The sequence below is a fragment of the Rhagoletis pomonella genome, unplaced genomic scaffold (genome assembly GCF_013731165.1).
Source record: "Rhagoletis pomonella isolate Grant_MI unplaced genomic scaffold, Rhpom_1.0 Rhpom_scaffold_00014, whole genome shotgun sequence".
Classification (NCBI taxonomy): Eukaryota; Metazoa; Arthropoda; class Insecta; order Diptera; family Tephritidae; genus Rhagoletis; species Rhagoletis pomonella.
This window is the reverse complement of record NW_023458568.1, coordinates 7,882,493-7,897,654: the sequence shown is the minus strand read 5'-3', so window position 1 is coordinate 7,897,654 and position 15,162 is coordinate 7,882,493. Positions and strand designations below refer to the sequence as shown.

General features: G+C 36.1%; 2 protein-coding genes across 2 annotated transcripts in view; one reads left to right on the top strand and one right to left on the bottom strand.

Moving 5' to 3' along the window:
* The window catches only part of LOC118749126 (ribose-phosphate pyrophosphokinase 1-like), a 537,936-nt gene that overhangs the window by 125,356 nt on the left and 397,418 nt on the right, over nt 1-15,162 (top strand). The window lies entirely within an intron of this gene.
* Nucleotides 2,063-15,162, bottom strand: part of LOC118749191 (ribose-phosphate pyrophosphokinase 2) — a gene marked incomplete at its 3' end in the record, with an annotated part of 31,579 nt that continues 18,479 nt past the window's right edge. The window contains 1 exon segment of the mRNA XM_036483974.1: nt 2,063-2,246. Within this exon segment, the coding sequence (XP_036339867.1) occupies nt 2,063-2,246 (184 nt within the window).

Here is a 15,162-nt window from a genome sequence, read left to right as displayed (position 1 = left end):
CTGATTTCGAAATTGATATTTAATTTTAAAAAATCAAAATGGCGGATCCAATATGGCGGAAGACTTCTTCAAAAATTTTTAAATTTTTATGAAGCTTGGTATTTACTCTATATGTATTTGGCAGATTTCAATGAAATTTGGTAATTAGGGATTTTCGTCGTCACTGAATTGGAATATTAAATTAAATTTCCAAAATTCAAAATGGCGGATCCAATATGGCGGACGATTTATTAAAAAATGTATAGATTGTTATGAAGCTTGGTATCCAGAGCTTTTCGTCGTCACTGATTAAATTGATATTTAATTTTAAAATATCAAAATGGAGGATCCAAAATGGCGGACGATTTCCTCAAAAATTCATAGATTGTTATGAAACTTGGTATCCAGAGATCTTCGTCGTCACTGATTTCGAAATTGATATTATATTTTCACAAATTCAAAATGGCGGATCAAATATGGCGTCCCGAACAATAGGCGTTTTACTTTTAACGCAATGCATTACCTTTAGCACAATTTGAACCCATTTTGAATTTTGAAAATATAATTTCAATTTCGTAATCAAGGATAACGAGGATCTCTGAATACTAAGTTTCATAACAAACTATAATTTAAAAAAAAGTGGTCCGCCATATTGGATCCGCTATTTTGATTTTTGAAAATTTAATATCAATTTCGAAACCAGTGACGAGGAAAATCTCTGGATACCAAGCTTCATAACAATCTATACATTTTTTAAGATATATTCCGCCATATTGTATTCGCGATTTTGAATTTTGAAAATTTTATATCAATTTCGAAATCATTGACAACAAAAACCTCTGGATACCAAATTTCATTGAAATCTGTCAAATACATATGGAGTAAACATTTTTGTGCTCCTATATTCTCGATTTGTCCCAATAAACGACTTAAGAAAAGATGCCCTATTTAATGAAGGGGCAAAGGGGGGGACGAGTTCGTGATATTTTTACATTGGCAATTTGTTGGGTTCTCGAACTGTTGAAGAGAAATTGCTGTACTCGGTGGAACTTTTTTTATATCTCTAACTAATATAAAAATTTTAATATTTTTTCAATAAAAAAAGGCAATTTATAAAATAGGTATTATACCCACTTTACAAACAATTATATTATTAACAAAAATCGCAAAATAAAGTACATACCTCACGCCTCACTTTTCACTATTAGTTGTTAATAAGAATAAAATGAGAAGCGAAATTATTTTATCATCGCTTCAAACAAAAAATTATTTAATTCGACGCACGATAGAAAACCCAACTTTGCGCTTCTGCTAAAGCTGCTGCGTTGCGTTGAAAGTCAAAGTTTGTGTGTTACATTGTTAACTGGTTTATAAGGAGTATTAGAAAGGTATGTGTGATAAGATTTAAAGACTTTTGTTTTTCTATTTTTGTCGTCGTAATTAGTCACTTTGTCCTTATGTGCGACGGCGAGTACCGCAGACGATGGAACGATAAGCTGTATGAGTTTTACAACGACATGGACATAGTGCAGCGAATTAAAATACAGCGGCTCCGCTGGCTTGGCCATGTTGTTCGAATAGACACCACGCTCCAGCTCTGAAAGTATTCAACTAGGAAACCGCTGGTTGTAGCAGAGGTAGAGGGAGGCCCCTCTGAGATGGGAAGACCAGGTGGAGAATGACTTGGCTTCACTTTTCATTTCCAATTGGCGTCAGTTGGCACAGAAAAGAAAGGACTAGCGTGATCTGCTGAACTCGGCCAAAATCGCTTAGGCGGTTACAGCGCCAAATAAGAAGAAGAAGAAATATTAAAATGTAAACATCATGCTTCATATCAAAGTGGATAAAACCATTTTTCGCAGGGGTAGGTAAATTTACATTGTTATTAATGCTGTTATTTTTGCTTAAATAGTTTTAAACCATCATATAGTAATAATTTCTCAAATTCTATTAGTTAATAATGTTTGTCCAGCTAAATCGTCACTTTTGCTTTCTATGCGGCGAATGATTTCCCATTTAATAGCATATTTCCCAATACATCCCAAAAATCATGCAATCTGCCAAATATATAACTCTACATTACCTTATCTTTCTTATCTTGCCGGGCGTATGGAAAGCATGGAATAACTGCAGTCACTCTTGAAGCTGATGCGATTTTACATGCGTTAATCATTATTAAAAGTTCCATCAAGTTGTCGTTAATTTCTCCAGAGCCAGACTGCACAATGTATACATCTTCGCCTCGAACAGACTCGCCGATCTCAACGCTAATTAAATAAAGAGGAGACGACGAATTTTAGTTTTTTATAGCTTCTCTTGAAAAGTCTTAATGCCTAAAGATTATACAGTTTTTTTTCATATCACCGTGCGACAAAAACATAAACAAAAAATCAAAACACACGAAGCAATATACCTACTCACGAAACTATGGGCCAAATATGGTAAAAATACGTTTCTAGTTTTTCACTCTGACCAGCAGTGAGTCCTGTGGAACAAGCTAGGTGGATAATATTCATTCAAGGATTTCTCGAAAAGGGTCACTTATTAACACAAAGGATATCCGCAAAGATCAGGCTGAAAAGTTTTTTTATGTCCTACATCAGCTGTGGGGTGTGGCAGTGTTCAGAAATAAATTTATAATTTTACGAAACTTTGTTTTTTGTTATTTTATGGCCTTATAACAATTATATTCAACAATTTTTATTGAGCTCGAGGCCGTTTTTTAATGAAAATTTATTGTGGAAAAGCAACAGTAATTTGAAAAAATGGTAGAAGTGATAGCTATTTCGGAAATCACCACATTTCCTCATCAGACTTCTTTCAGTAGGATTCGAACCGACGATCCCACTGACTCAGCCAGTTGCCTATGCACTGTGCTAAGTTCGCCTGGTTAATTCTTGTTGCTTATTTCCACTGTTTCACATGCTAAGTCAACTACAATCAAGCGGAGCTATTCCGCTGCAATTCACTTGATCATGTGGTTGTTGGTTTTGCTGGTTTTTTTAATATTTCTATTATTAGAATGTTTAACTTTTTAGGTGTGCTCGTCCTTAAGTTATTTGTTTTTTGTTATTTTATGGCCTTATAACAATTATATTCAACAATTCTTATTGAGCTCGAGGCCGTTTTTTAATGAAAATTTATTGTGGAAAAGCAACAATAATTTTAAAAAATGGTAGAAGTGATAGCTATTTCGGAAATCACCACATTTCCTCATCAGACTTCTTTCAGTAGGATTCGAACCGACGATCCCACTGACTCAGCCAGTTGCCTATGCACTGTGCTAAGTTCGCCTTGTTAATTCTGTTGCTTATTTCCACTATTTCACATGCTAAGCCAACTACAATCAAGCGCAGCTATTCCGCTGCAATTCACTTGATCATGTGGTTGTTGGTTTTTGTTAATATTTCTATTATTAGAACGTTTAACTTTTTAGGTGTGCTCGTCCTTAAGTTATTTGTTTTTTGTTATTTTATGGCCTTATAACAATTTTTGATAAATGGGTTTCGAAAATTTTAAAAAATTTATATATGGGTCTAAAGTTGTACCAGCAAAGACAACTCGTGTCAGTATTTGGTTCAAACTCCACCACGTTGTTGCTATGGTTACTGGTAACCAATGTGTAAAAGAATTTTTTTTCTACCCTTGTTTTTTGTCGAGTTATACGAGTTTAAACATGCAAATTTCAGCCCTTTTTCTTAGAGTCACAAGTTTTCTCGAAACTCTTATCTCATATTAAACGTAAGGGAGAATCGAAAACTGCTGATCTTTAGAACTTTTTCCGTTCTTTTTGGTGGAAAGTATAATTTTTTGCAGCAAATTTTTTTTTGCAAAATAAAGTATTGCATTTTTCAAACAATGTACCTTTTCCCCTAAATGGCTTATTTCGATAGCTTACTTTCTAAGCTTTCCAACGATATATAATAGGGGTATTCTCCAAATCTTGCAAAGCCATTGCACGTAGCGCGGATTGCATAACTAGCAAACACACAACAACAAAATACATGGGAAACAACATTTCCTATCGCTGCAAAATATGCAACGTCGAAACCCATGTATATATTTTGCAAAATAGCATAGCAAGATAAATGCCCCCCTATGCTAGTTGTTTTGTTGTTGGAATTGGTACATATTTCTCTCATCCTCTCATCCCGCTCAATTCATTTTTTTTTTTTGCTGTCTCTTGTAATTGTATTTGATACATAATTTCGCTGCTTGCTACCCATGCATGCTACCACTTTGCAATGGGGTGCTCTCGTACTCTTCCTAATTTGGAATAGCATTTTTGCATTTCGTGCAATCCGTGCATCGTGCAAGACTTCGAGAATACGCCTTATTTGTATTGGGCGTTGCAAAAGGACTACAAGTTTTTCGTCATAGAACGCACTCGGGTCCGCCTTTCATTTTTGTCGGCAATAACACAAGTTTACAGATACGAAAAAAATTGTCCGACCTGGGACATGTTTACATGCATCCTAATGTAAAATTTTCCGGTGAATCCGAATACGAAATGAAAATGTAAGAGAGTAAAGTGCCTCACTTAATTGCAATTTTCTTTGGATATAGTTGGTCAATCTTAAATTTCTTGTTGTATTAATTAGTAAAAGCTGTCAAATTTGCTATCAGCTATACGTTGATTTATCGGCAAGTTTTTATAACTTTAACAAAAGTTTCAAAAAAATGTTCTTTCACTACGCACGTGTGTATAGCTCCTGTATAGCTCTTGAATTTCTTATCTAGTTGGATAATCTTGTTGGAGCAGTTGATAGCAAATGTAACAGCCTTAACTAATCATTTAAGATTGGCCAACTACATACAAAGAAAATTGCAATTAAGTGAGTGCACTTTTTTCAGATCCCAAAAACCCGAAATTTATTTATTTATTTATTTATTATTATTATTGTCAACAAACAGGACGCTTACAGACTATATGACAAATATATACATAGAATAAGGGAAACCCTTATGACAAGTGCCTTATGAGTAAATTCTTAAAAGTAAACCTTGAGTAAGAAAAATCGAACTCTAAAGATGAAGAATAAGCATTAAATTGGGAGAAAGTCCTCCTTAAAGGAGCATTCATACCATTAACAGTTTTAACAACACCCACAAAAAACAATTCATTACAACGAAGAATATGTGAGGGAACATTAAAACGAATTTTCACAATTATGTCAAAGACAAAGCACATCGATAACAAAGTACGCCTGGACTCTAAGGACATGCGATTTATCAACAAACAACGAGAACGATAGGACAGAAAAGGGTCTACAAATTTCAACGGACGCAAAGCAAAGCGTATAAAAGCCCTCTGAACAGACTCCAATCTGTTCACATGAACTGTATGAAAAGGTCTCCAAACAAATACAGCGTATTCTAACCTCGACCGAACTAAAGACGAATACAACAGTTTGAGAGTATAAGGATCGGAAAATGACGAGCAGTTGCGACGAATAAAGGCCAACATCGCGAATGATTTAGAAACAATAAAGTTTATGTGGGTGGTGAAGGTGAGCTTGGAGTCAAAATAAACACCCAAGTCTTTAAAATCAGTAATTGATTTTAGCGGGACATTCGAAAAACAGTAATAGGTTGGAACAATACTAATCACTTTTGCAAAAGAGGTATAATGACATTTACCAATTTTGAGGGACAAACGATTACGCGCACACCAACAGTACAAATTATCAAGCTCACCCTGGAGAATCAATGAGTCGTCTATATTTTTAATTTCATAGTATATCTTCAGGTCATCCGCATATAGAAGAAACTTACACTTTGAGAAACAGGAAGATATATCATTAATAAAGATAACAAATAATAACGGACCTAAGACACTACTCTGGGGAACACCAGAGGAGGAGACAAAAGAATAAGACGATACATTATCAAAACGAACAACACAGCGTCTGTTATACAGATAGGATGTGATCCACTTCAGAAACTCTGAATGAAAGCCCAGGCCTTCAAGTTTAGCTATCAATATTCGATGAGGCACCCTGTCAAAAGCCTTAGAGAAATCGGTATATATAGCGTCAATTTGGAATCCCTTTTAAAAGGTTTCCAAACAGTCCTCTGTAAAAGCAGCTAAATTGGTTAACGTAGATCTGCCCGGCACGAACCCATGTTGGTTGGGACATAATAAATGTTTAACAGCGAAGTAAATTTTAAACTATAGACTTAAACAGTTTTGAGACAGTGGTAAGCTTAGAAATCGGCCTATAATTATCAATACAATTTTTATTACCACTTTTAAGAATTGGCGTAATAAAAGTCAATTTCCAGTCATCGAGGAAAACTCCGGCAGATAGAGACATGTTAAAAATGTGTCTCAAAGGCGCAATTAGTGAAGGACAACTTTTAAATAAAATGACCGAGAGGCCATCTACATCAGTGTTAGTGGATAGTTTAAGCTGGTTAATGCCATTAGCTACATCCTCGTCTGTCAACTTTAATTTCCCGAAGTTAATGGGAGTATCTAAACTTGACAAAAGATCTTCAGGAATAAAATCATTATCAGAATTACCTGAAATAAAGTTGGAAGAAAAAAAATCAGCAAAAAGATTAACAGCTTTGGAGATGGAGTTGGCTGACACCCCGTTAAGCTGGACCGATGCAGGTATATTAGAGCAATTTTTCTTTGATTTAATATAACTCCAGAAGAACTTGGGATTAGATTTAATATTGCCTTCTACGCCGCGAATATAATTCCTATACAAAGATTTATTGAGCCTGTTAAATTCAGCTCTATAAAACACGTAACGCTCACGCAAATTAACATCGTTGGAATGCTTTTGTCTTTTGTAGAACTTATTCTTCTTATTCCTTATACGTTTGAGTTCTTTAGTAAACCATGGACGCTTAGCGGTTTTCGAATTAAGAATTGGGATGTGACCCACACAAATATCACAAAGTTTAGACTTAAAAATATCGTAGCAACCAGTTACATCCACATTTCCAAAGAGCTGGGACCAATCCAAATCAAACAAATTATTCAATTCAGCAAAATTACAACAAGAGTAGTTAAAAGCAAGCGTCTGACTAGCAGCCGGTAATTCAAAATATTGGTAAAATTCAAACTCCAAAACCATAGGGCTATGATGCTGAGTTGGAGGGGAGATGTAACTGGCAGCATGAGAGAGCTTGAAATTTATATTAGAGCTAATAAATATTAAATCTAAAATTCGGTTTAACTCATTAAAAAACCATTGATTTGAAATAATTCAATACATAATAAATTATCAATTAAATATGATAAAGTAGTAACATTTGATGGGGTGAGGAAAATATTGTTATCAATAAAGCTCCAGGAAATATTACATAAATTAAAGTCACCTAAAACACAAAGTTGGCTGTTTCCAATTTTCTCGTGGAGTGCCAGTATATTGTCAACATGTGCCTTGTATATGACATCACAGCTGCCCGGCGGAATGTAGGACACACAAATGTACAGCACACCACAGGTGCCATGTAATTTTACACAAAGTTGATCCAACAGGGAGTTGGCATCTAGCAGCGGATAAAAAGAAGCTCGAAGATATCTGCGCGCAGCTATCAGTACACCACCACCCCTACTAACACCAGTTTTAGCAAAATCTCTGTCATTGCGAAAAACGTCAAAGAGAGCTGGATTAAAGAACTCCGCATCGAAAAAGTTAGCATTCAGCCAGGTTTCTGTCAGAACGAAGCAGCCATAATAATCCAATTGTGAGCTGAGAATGTAGACAGACTCGGATTTTGTCCTGAGTCCCGAAGTATTTTGGTGATAGATACTTATTTTCCGATCACCAGAGGTAGAATGACTTTTTACTTCTTGGGCTGCGGCTGGGCATCTTTTTGAAAAAAATCAAAAGGCCGGACAGCAACGTTGGAGGGCCAAATATCCGATGACAGAATTTTTGAGTAGTCACATTCTGAAACTCCAAGCTTGAAATTAATGTGCTTAAAGTTTCCAAATCAGAATCCTTCTTGGCAGTATCTCAAAAACTTTTCTACTTTCTTGTATTCTAATTTCGTACTCGGATTCAGCGAAAAATTCTTCATAAAAATTCATACAAAAATGTCGCGGTTGACCAACTACATCCAAAGAAAATTGCAAGTGAGTGAACTTTTTTCAGATCTCAAAAACGCGAAATCTGGCTAAATCTCTAAAACTCTTACTTTTTGTATTCCGATTTCGTACTCGGATTCAGCGGTAAATTCTTCATAAAAATGCATACAAAAAAGTCGCGGTTGGCCAACTACATACAGTGGCGGTCAAAAATGGACCTATTTGTGGAGGTATGTATGTATGTATGCGCCAGGTTGCAGCCTGAACGGACGCACACTGGGGTAATTGATAGCAAAAAGTGTGATTAAATCAGCCAAGCCGCTCAGTAACGGAATTTATATTTTTTTAGTTAACAAACAATTATAAGCTATAAAAAACATCATAAAACCATATACTTTAATGGTACTTTATTTTTTTCATTAATTTTAATGAAATACATATCCAATACTGAAATATAGAGCGGTTGTAAAATTTTTTTTTAATTTTTTTATGTTATCAATCATCTGACATTGAGTCATTAGCAAAAACATCATCATCATCGTCTTCTTCTTTGCTTTCGTAATCATCATTATCTTTGATATCATCATTTTTGTCATTATCTTCTTTTGCGGGTTTGAGGAGCTCCACAACTGCTTTAGGCAAAGTTTGAATTTTTTTCTTTGGCAGCTTTGTTTTAGAACATATTAAAGGATCTGAAGTGATCAAAAACCTATTAAAAATGTCTTCATTTGCCTTCTGCCTACTACATTTTCGAGCAAAATCCTCCCTGAAACGTTTGAAGTCTTTGTTTCGGGCCTCCTGAGCCTCTTCGGACAATTGACCAATTGGCAACAATGCATGAGAGACTATTTCCGGTCCATGTATAAAATATTTATGCAGCGTTGGAGGCATATAATACCAAGGATATTTTTGAACAAACAATCTGGCAGTACTCAAAGCAAATTGACGAAACTTCTCTACTTCAATTTCATGTCCACTTGAAACGGCAATCATCAACATATGCATTTTTGTTATTATTGCAGTATTGCCGTCATTTGTGCTTCCATAGCCAGGCTTTGGCTGGTCGACAATTAAACCAATTCTGTCCCTAAACTCCTTTTGGATACGAGCTTTGTTTTCAGATACAATTTCTTTTTCATCTACTAGTCTTGCTTGCCATTTTTTTATTGGAAGTTTATATGACACGTGGAGAAGGCATTCAAAAAATCGTATCCAACCATGAAGAATCGATAAACCAAATTGAATATTGTTCATATTCACCTCCCTTTTTACCATATTATCGATGTCGTTTAACTCCTTACTTGTAGCTCCGCATAAATAACATGATTGTGTAGACTTTGTGTCCGTAAGTGCGTTGCAGACTTTTCCATCTACCATTGTCAGCATTAAATTGTGACGCACTTCTAGACGTTTATTGTCAATAAATACAATAGAATTTCCGAGGTTTCTTATTTCTGCATCAACCCGTGCTTTTTCGGTTTTCGAAACTTCGGCAGACTCTTTAACAAACTCCATTTTTAATGGTCTGCAATACCTTGTGGATGAAGGACGAGGGTTCACCCAAATTATTTTGGTCTTGTAAACCAACCTTAGTGGTACTATACAAGTTATAAATACCGATGAATCGCTTGCACTCGGGCCATGAAATACTTGCTTATACAAGCTATGCCCAGAACTCCCATCAAAGCCCCATTTCGAGTACAAGCATAATTCATATAAATTTTCCTCATCAAGTATTTCAAATACACTTTTTTGTGACAGCATTATACGTTCAACGGTATGATCTAATAGGCCTTGCGAACTCACTTTTACTGAAGTTTCATCTATTTTAATACATTCGCGTTTAGGGTAACAAGCTTTTTTCGCAGACTGCACGTATGTATAGCAAGGAAATTTTTCTGGAGCAGACTGGCTTATGATGTTGTACTGATGACGGGACAATTTAGCTTCTACCAAAACAGACAACGCTTCTTCTTTTGACATCTGTTTATTTTTTCCAGCATTTTGAACACTTAACCGGTACTTAGTCGCATTAGCCGGTGATTCCGATATTTCTTGCATCACTTTCGACGCATCTAACTGTCCCGCAGCTCTCAGACCCATTTGAGTTGCATGAACTAGCAAAGGCAGAGGGGCAGTCTTTCTAAGCGCTAAACATTTCTTGCGTTTAGTTGGTTCACTACATTCTTCAAAGGGTACCTCCATGCGGCCCCGTTTATGTGTTTTACAGCAGCTAAAACCAATCGAAGAATCTAACCAATCTCTGTTGGACTGCAGGAAATATTGCTGCTTCCTTGCCGATGCATACCAGCGAGTTTTGAAATCAAAACAGAATTTATTTATCCTCTCGTTAAATTCTTTCATATTTTCAGAGGAAACTTTAGTTCGTTCTCTTATCTCTTCTTTCAGAAATTTGAACTTTTCTTGGAGCTGACTACAACCGGAGTTTTCCATAATTTCATAAAGGCTTCGACGAAGAAGGAATACGGTAGTTGAACTTGTTCCTAAAGGGAAGTTTGGAAGTTTTTACAGACTCATCGATCCAATTATTTTTGATACAATTACGTTATACACAAAAAATAAACATAGTGAACAGTCACAATTACTTTCTACGCAGCATTCTACGGAATAGGGACTTAATCCAAAATATTTCCTACCTTTACCCCTATGTAAACAAACAGAAGCTACATCACTAATTGTTGACGTTTATTATTTTATTAAAATAAAAACAAAAAAAGGGACCAACAAAAGCAACATGAACACTGCAACGTAGATCACCTTTACCCCTCCACTAAACAAATAGTAGCTTCGCCACTAGCTGTTAACCCTTATTAATTTATAAAAACAAAAGAAAACAAAACAAATAAAAAAACAGCAACAACAATAGCTACACTTACTTGATGTACACTAGGGTGGAGTGAAAAAAGTTAATTTTAAGTAAAGTTTTTTTTAAAAATGTAAAAAATTTAAAAAAATTTCAAACTTAAAGCCAAATGTGCGACCTCAAGATGATTTCGTAAAAATTAAATATTTTACAGAATTGTTACTAAGTCTCATACACAGTAGATGAAGGGTACCCGTTCCCGAAAACAAAAATTAACTTTTTTCACTCCACCCTAATGTACTCATATCAAGTTTCCGTTGTTTTGCTTGAATATATATACATACATACATATTTCAATTGCATGGGCATACAAAAAAATATATTTTTCTTAAAAACCGCAGAAAATCTGCAAACTTTTTTTTTGTTAACATATCACTTATAATTGCTGTTTCAAAAAAAAAATAAACTTTCACTGAATTGAGTGGTATTCACATCTATATGCTTACTATATACCCAAAAACACACATTTTATAAGCCTGCACGGAGAAAAACATTAAAAATACAAACAGACACTTTTTGTACTAATATATTTCATTTTAAGTTCAAAAAATACCTGACGTAGAAGGTTCCATTGCTCAAAAAACTATACTTTTTTAATTTTTCAAGAAAAATCACTTGGAAATATCAAAACTCTTCTGTTTTTTACTATGCGCGCACCAAAGTAAAGAAAACGTCAAATTGGCAATCGCAGTGCATGGATAACGTTAATTTTTTTTCAATTATTTTTTCACATAGTGATGTAGAATTCTATTCTCTTTCGAACGATTCCAATCATGGTTGGGTATCTTCGATTTGATTTTTTTTATTTATCACACAAATTGCAATGAAATACTCCAATGTGGGACGGTCAGAATCGAACGAAATTTTGACAGAGTATTTCCATGACACCTGGGCCTATAATAGGGTGAAACAAATGGGACTCGACAAGGGGGCGTGGCACCTCTTATAGGCATGAAATTTTTCATCAGTCATAACTTCGGAACCATAAGTCACAGGAACTTGAAATTTGGTATGCAGTCATATATATGGTAGGTGCTTATAGTAGGGTATATATAAATGAGTTTGTGAAAGTGGGCGTGGCACATCCAATAGACGTGGCATTTTTTATCAACCATAACTTCGGAACCATAAGTCACATGAACTTGAAATTTGGTATGCAGTCATATATGAGACATTCTTTTTCATATCGGACACCAAATTTTGTGTCACACTTTCGATTAGCTTCCTTTTTTTGTATGGGTTCTATACATGAAATAAGCTAACACGTGTTTGAAGAATTTTTTTTTCGCTTTTTTCTTTGGAGATATGATCTGTCAAAGTTTGCATTTTTTCGTGATTCTGACTAATCATATACTTCTTAAAATCGTTATATCTCGGGTTCTGCCCATCGTAGAGACTTCATCTTAACGTCGTTTTAAAGCTAAAGAAACGGGCTTAATATTTCTATATATAAGATGGTCAAGATTTTCCTAAAGCTTCCTTAGCTATTAACAGTTGAACTTTTTGAAGTTGATTTGCATAGCGAAGACCAGTAAATTAGGGATTTAAAATTATACCATCGTAATCCTTGTTTAATTCTCTATAAAAAAAACGTGGTTCAAAAATATGGGGGTTTTTCAAGAACTATTTCTAAAATATTTTTCTTTATGACTAGATGGTTTATTTTGTGAGAATCAACAATTTTTTGTAATATGTTTTCCAAAACTTATGTTGAGGTAAGGTGTTAAACATCGAGTTTTTGCAAGAATTTAAATTGTATTGCAGATTCCGATAGAATACCTATTCAGGTATAATATTTGTACGGCAAGATTTTTCTCTAAGGCGACAAACCTCTAAAAATTGGCGCGGCAATTTTAGGACTAAATTTTTGCAAAACGCAGATTTTATTGCGGATTCCGGCAGAATATCGCTTCTTTAACAACATTTGTTCCACAACTTTTGCAATGTCATCGCTTAACATACATATTATGCGTATTATTATTGTTCTCGCTCTAGCATTAGAAGTTTTTATAGCTGATGTACTTAGGAGTAGAATGCATATGTATGTGTTTTGCTCATATACTTCCGTATGTATTTAAAGAGTATCTGGTGAACTTACAGGAGAATATTCAAGAACGTGAATAAATAAACAAGTGAAATACACTTACTCGACTTATTTTTTACAACGTGGTTTTCTACTTTGCCGAACTCATTCCCATACATTTTTTGGTGCCTGCTGTGAGGAATGATCGCAAATATACTGCGATATGGCAAGTTTAAATCTGCGTGCATCTGCACAATCATCAATTGTTTGTCTTGAAAGAATTACCGAGGCGGCCAACTTTGATCCAGATATCATAGAGTGCGGGGTTATGCTGGCGCAAGTGACCAAACATTTTGAAAGGTTTGCAGAGTATCACGCCGATCTAGTATCACTTGCACAGTCCTGCGAAGTGGAAGCCCACGATAAATTTTTCGCTGCTACTGAAACGCTTTATACCAATATTTGTGTTCGAATACGTAGGAGAGTCCAAGCCTGCTGTGACCAATCAACTAGACATGCGGTTAGATCCAATTAAAATTCCAGTCTTTGATGGTGATCCGGCGAATTGGTTGTCTTTCAAAGACCTGTTTGAATCATTGGTCCACAACCGCACTGACTTAGATTCCAGCTACAATTGAAAAATAGCCTAGCAAGCGTCAAGCTGTGAAGTGCTACTTATATTTTGCTCTGATTTGTCTTTGTATTTTGCAAAGTTTATTGTGCTAATTCTGAGTAAAAGTTGCTATAAAAAGTGCCTACGAGCATCTTAGTGTGATAATAATCGAAGCTAAATGAAAGTTTTGTGATTTTAGTGGTTTATATTAAATTTAATTAAATTTCACTAGCATACATCTAATCTTGCCGAGTCATTTGTTGTTATCATTGTTGTTGTAATTCCTTTGTAGTTAACTGAGATCGTTTCTATTTTTGCACATTTCTTTTTGCTCTTTTTGTTTACTTCTTTTAGTATTTCTTGTCACTTCGCAAGAGAAGGCTTTGGTAGAGGTAAAATCCCATCATCGAGGAACAGAGATAAGCTAGGCTCCCAAATTCCATTAGCTCTGCTCCCCAGAGACGGCAGGCCCAAACTAGTTAACTTTGACAGGAAATTCAAAATAGCGCTTTGCACCAAGTCGACTTGGAGCACCTCTTTTATGGAGAGGTAGATACAAGCGAGCTCAATGCAATGGTATACAGACGGCTCTAAAACTCCCTCTTATCATTTGAAGTAAAATCCTCTCTGGTTCTTGAGTGTATTGATAAACTCAACGACCTGGCGGAGTACGACATCCAATTAACTTGGGTGCCAGGTCACGTAGGAGTTGTTGGCAATGAGGAAGCGGACCGACTAGCTAGGAAGGCAGCCGCCTCGTCGCCTATAGGGCCTGAGCCCTTCATAGCGATTGGACCTAGTACAATAAAGGAAGAGCTCAGAAAGGAGAGGAACACAGTAACTGCCATACCTAAACAAAGGCGTCAGCGTTGTCTGGCTGTCAAAAATTTCTCATGCCCATACAATTTGTATGAAGCATACCGAAACAACGCGGCGTCAACGCCGAGCGGTTGGAAAATCCGATTTTGACAGGGCGTTAGGTATTGAAGTTGGCTGCAGAAAACGCCGAAACTGTAATTTTCGTGTTACACACAAACAAACCTATGCTTATTGTTGGTGTTATTTCTGCATTTGATGTAGCGTTGACGCTTTTGTTTAGGTATGGCACTTCGGCGTTAACGTTAGGCGTCAGAAACCGCTCCGCCCAACGCTTTTGTTTCGGTATGGCCGTAAGGAATCAGCACTGGCGTAACACGGCAGGCCTACGCCAGGATAAAAGCCTACTGGGAGGTTGCAACCTTACAAGGTATAGAGCAATAATAAACCTCCCCAAAGAGAGGGTAAGGATATTGACAGGCTTTCTGACGGGTCACTGTAGACTGAGAGGTCACCTGCACAGGTTGGGGATCTGGTCTAACGACCTATGTCGGTTCTGCGATGTGACTGAGGAGACCCCCATGCATCTGCTTCGCGAATGCGAGGCAGTTGCGAGAAGACGGAGAGACACTTAGGCCAACTCTGGCCAAGTGAGGAAGTCATACAATCGCTAACCCTCGGAGATCTCCTTAAATTTCTGGGTTCTCTGGGATTAGATGAGGTACTCTAAACAGTCGAGGGCACAATAGATCCTTTGGTCGCACAGTGAATACCTCTACTTAATCGTCTTTGCTTAG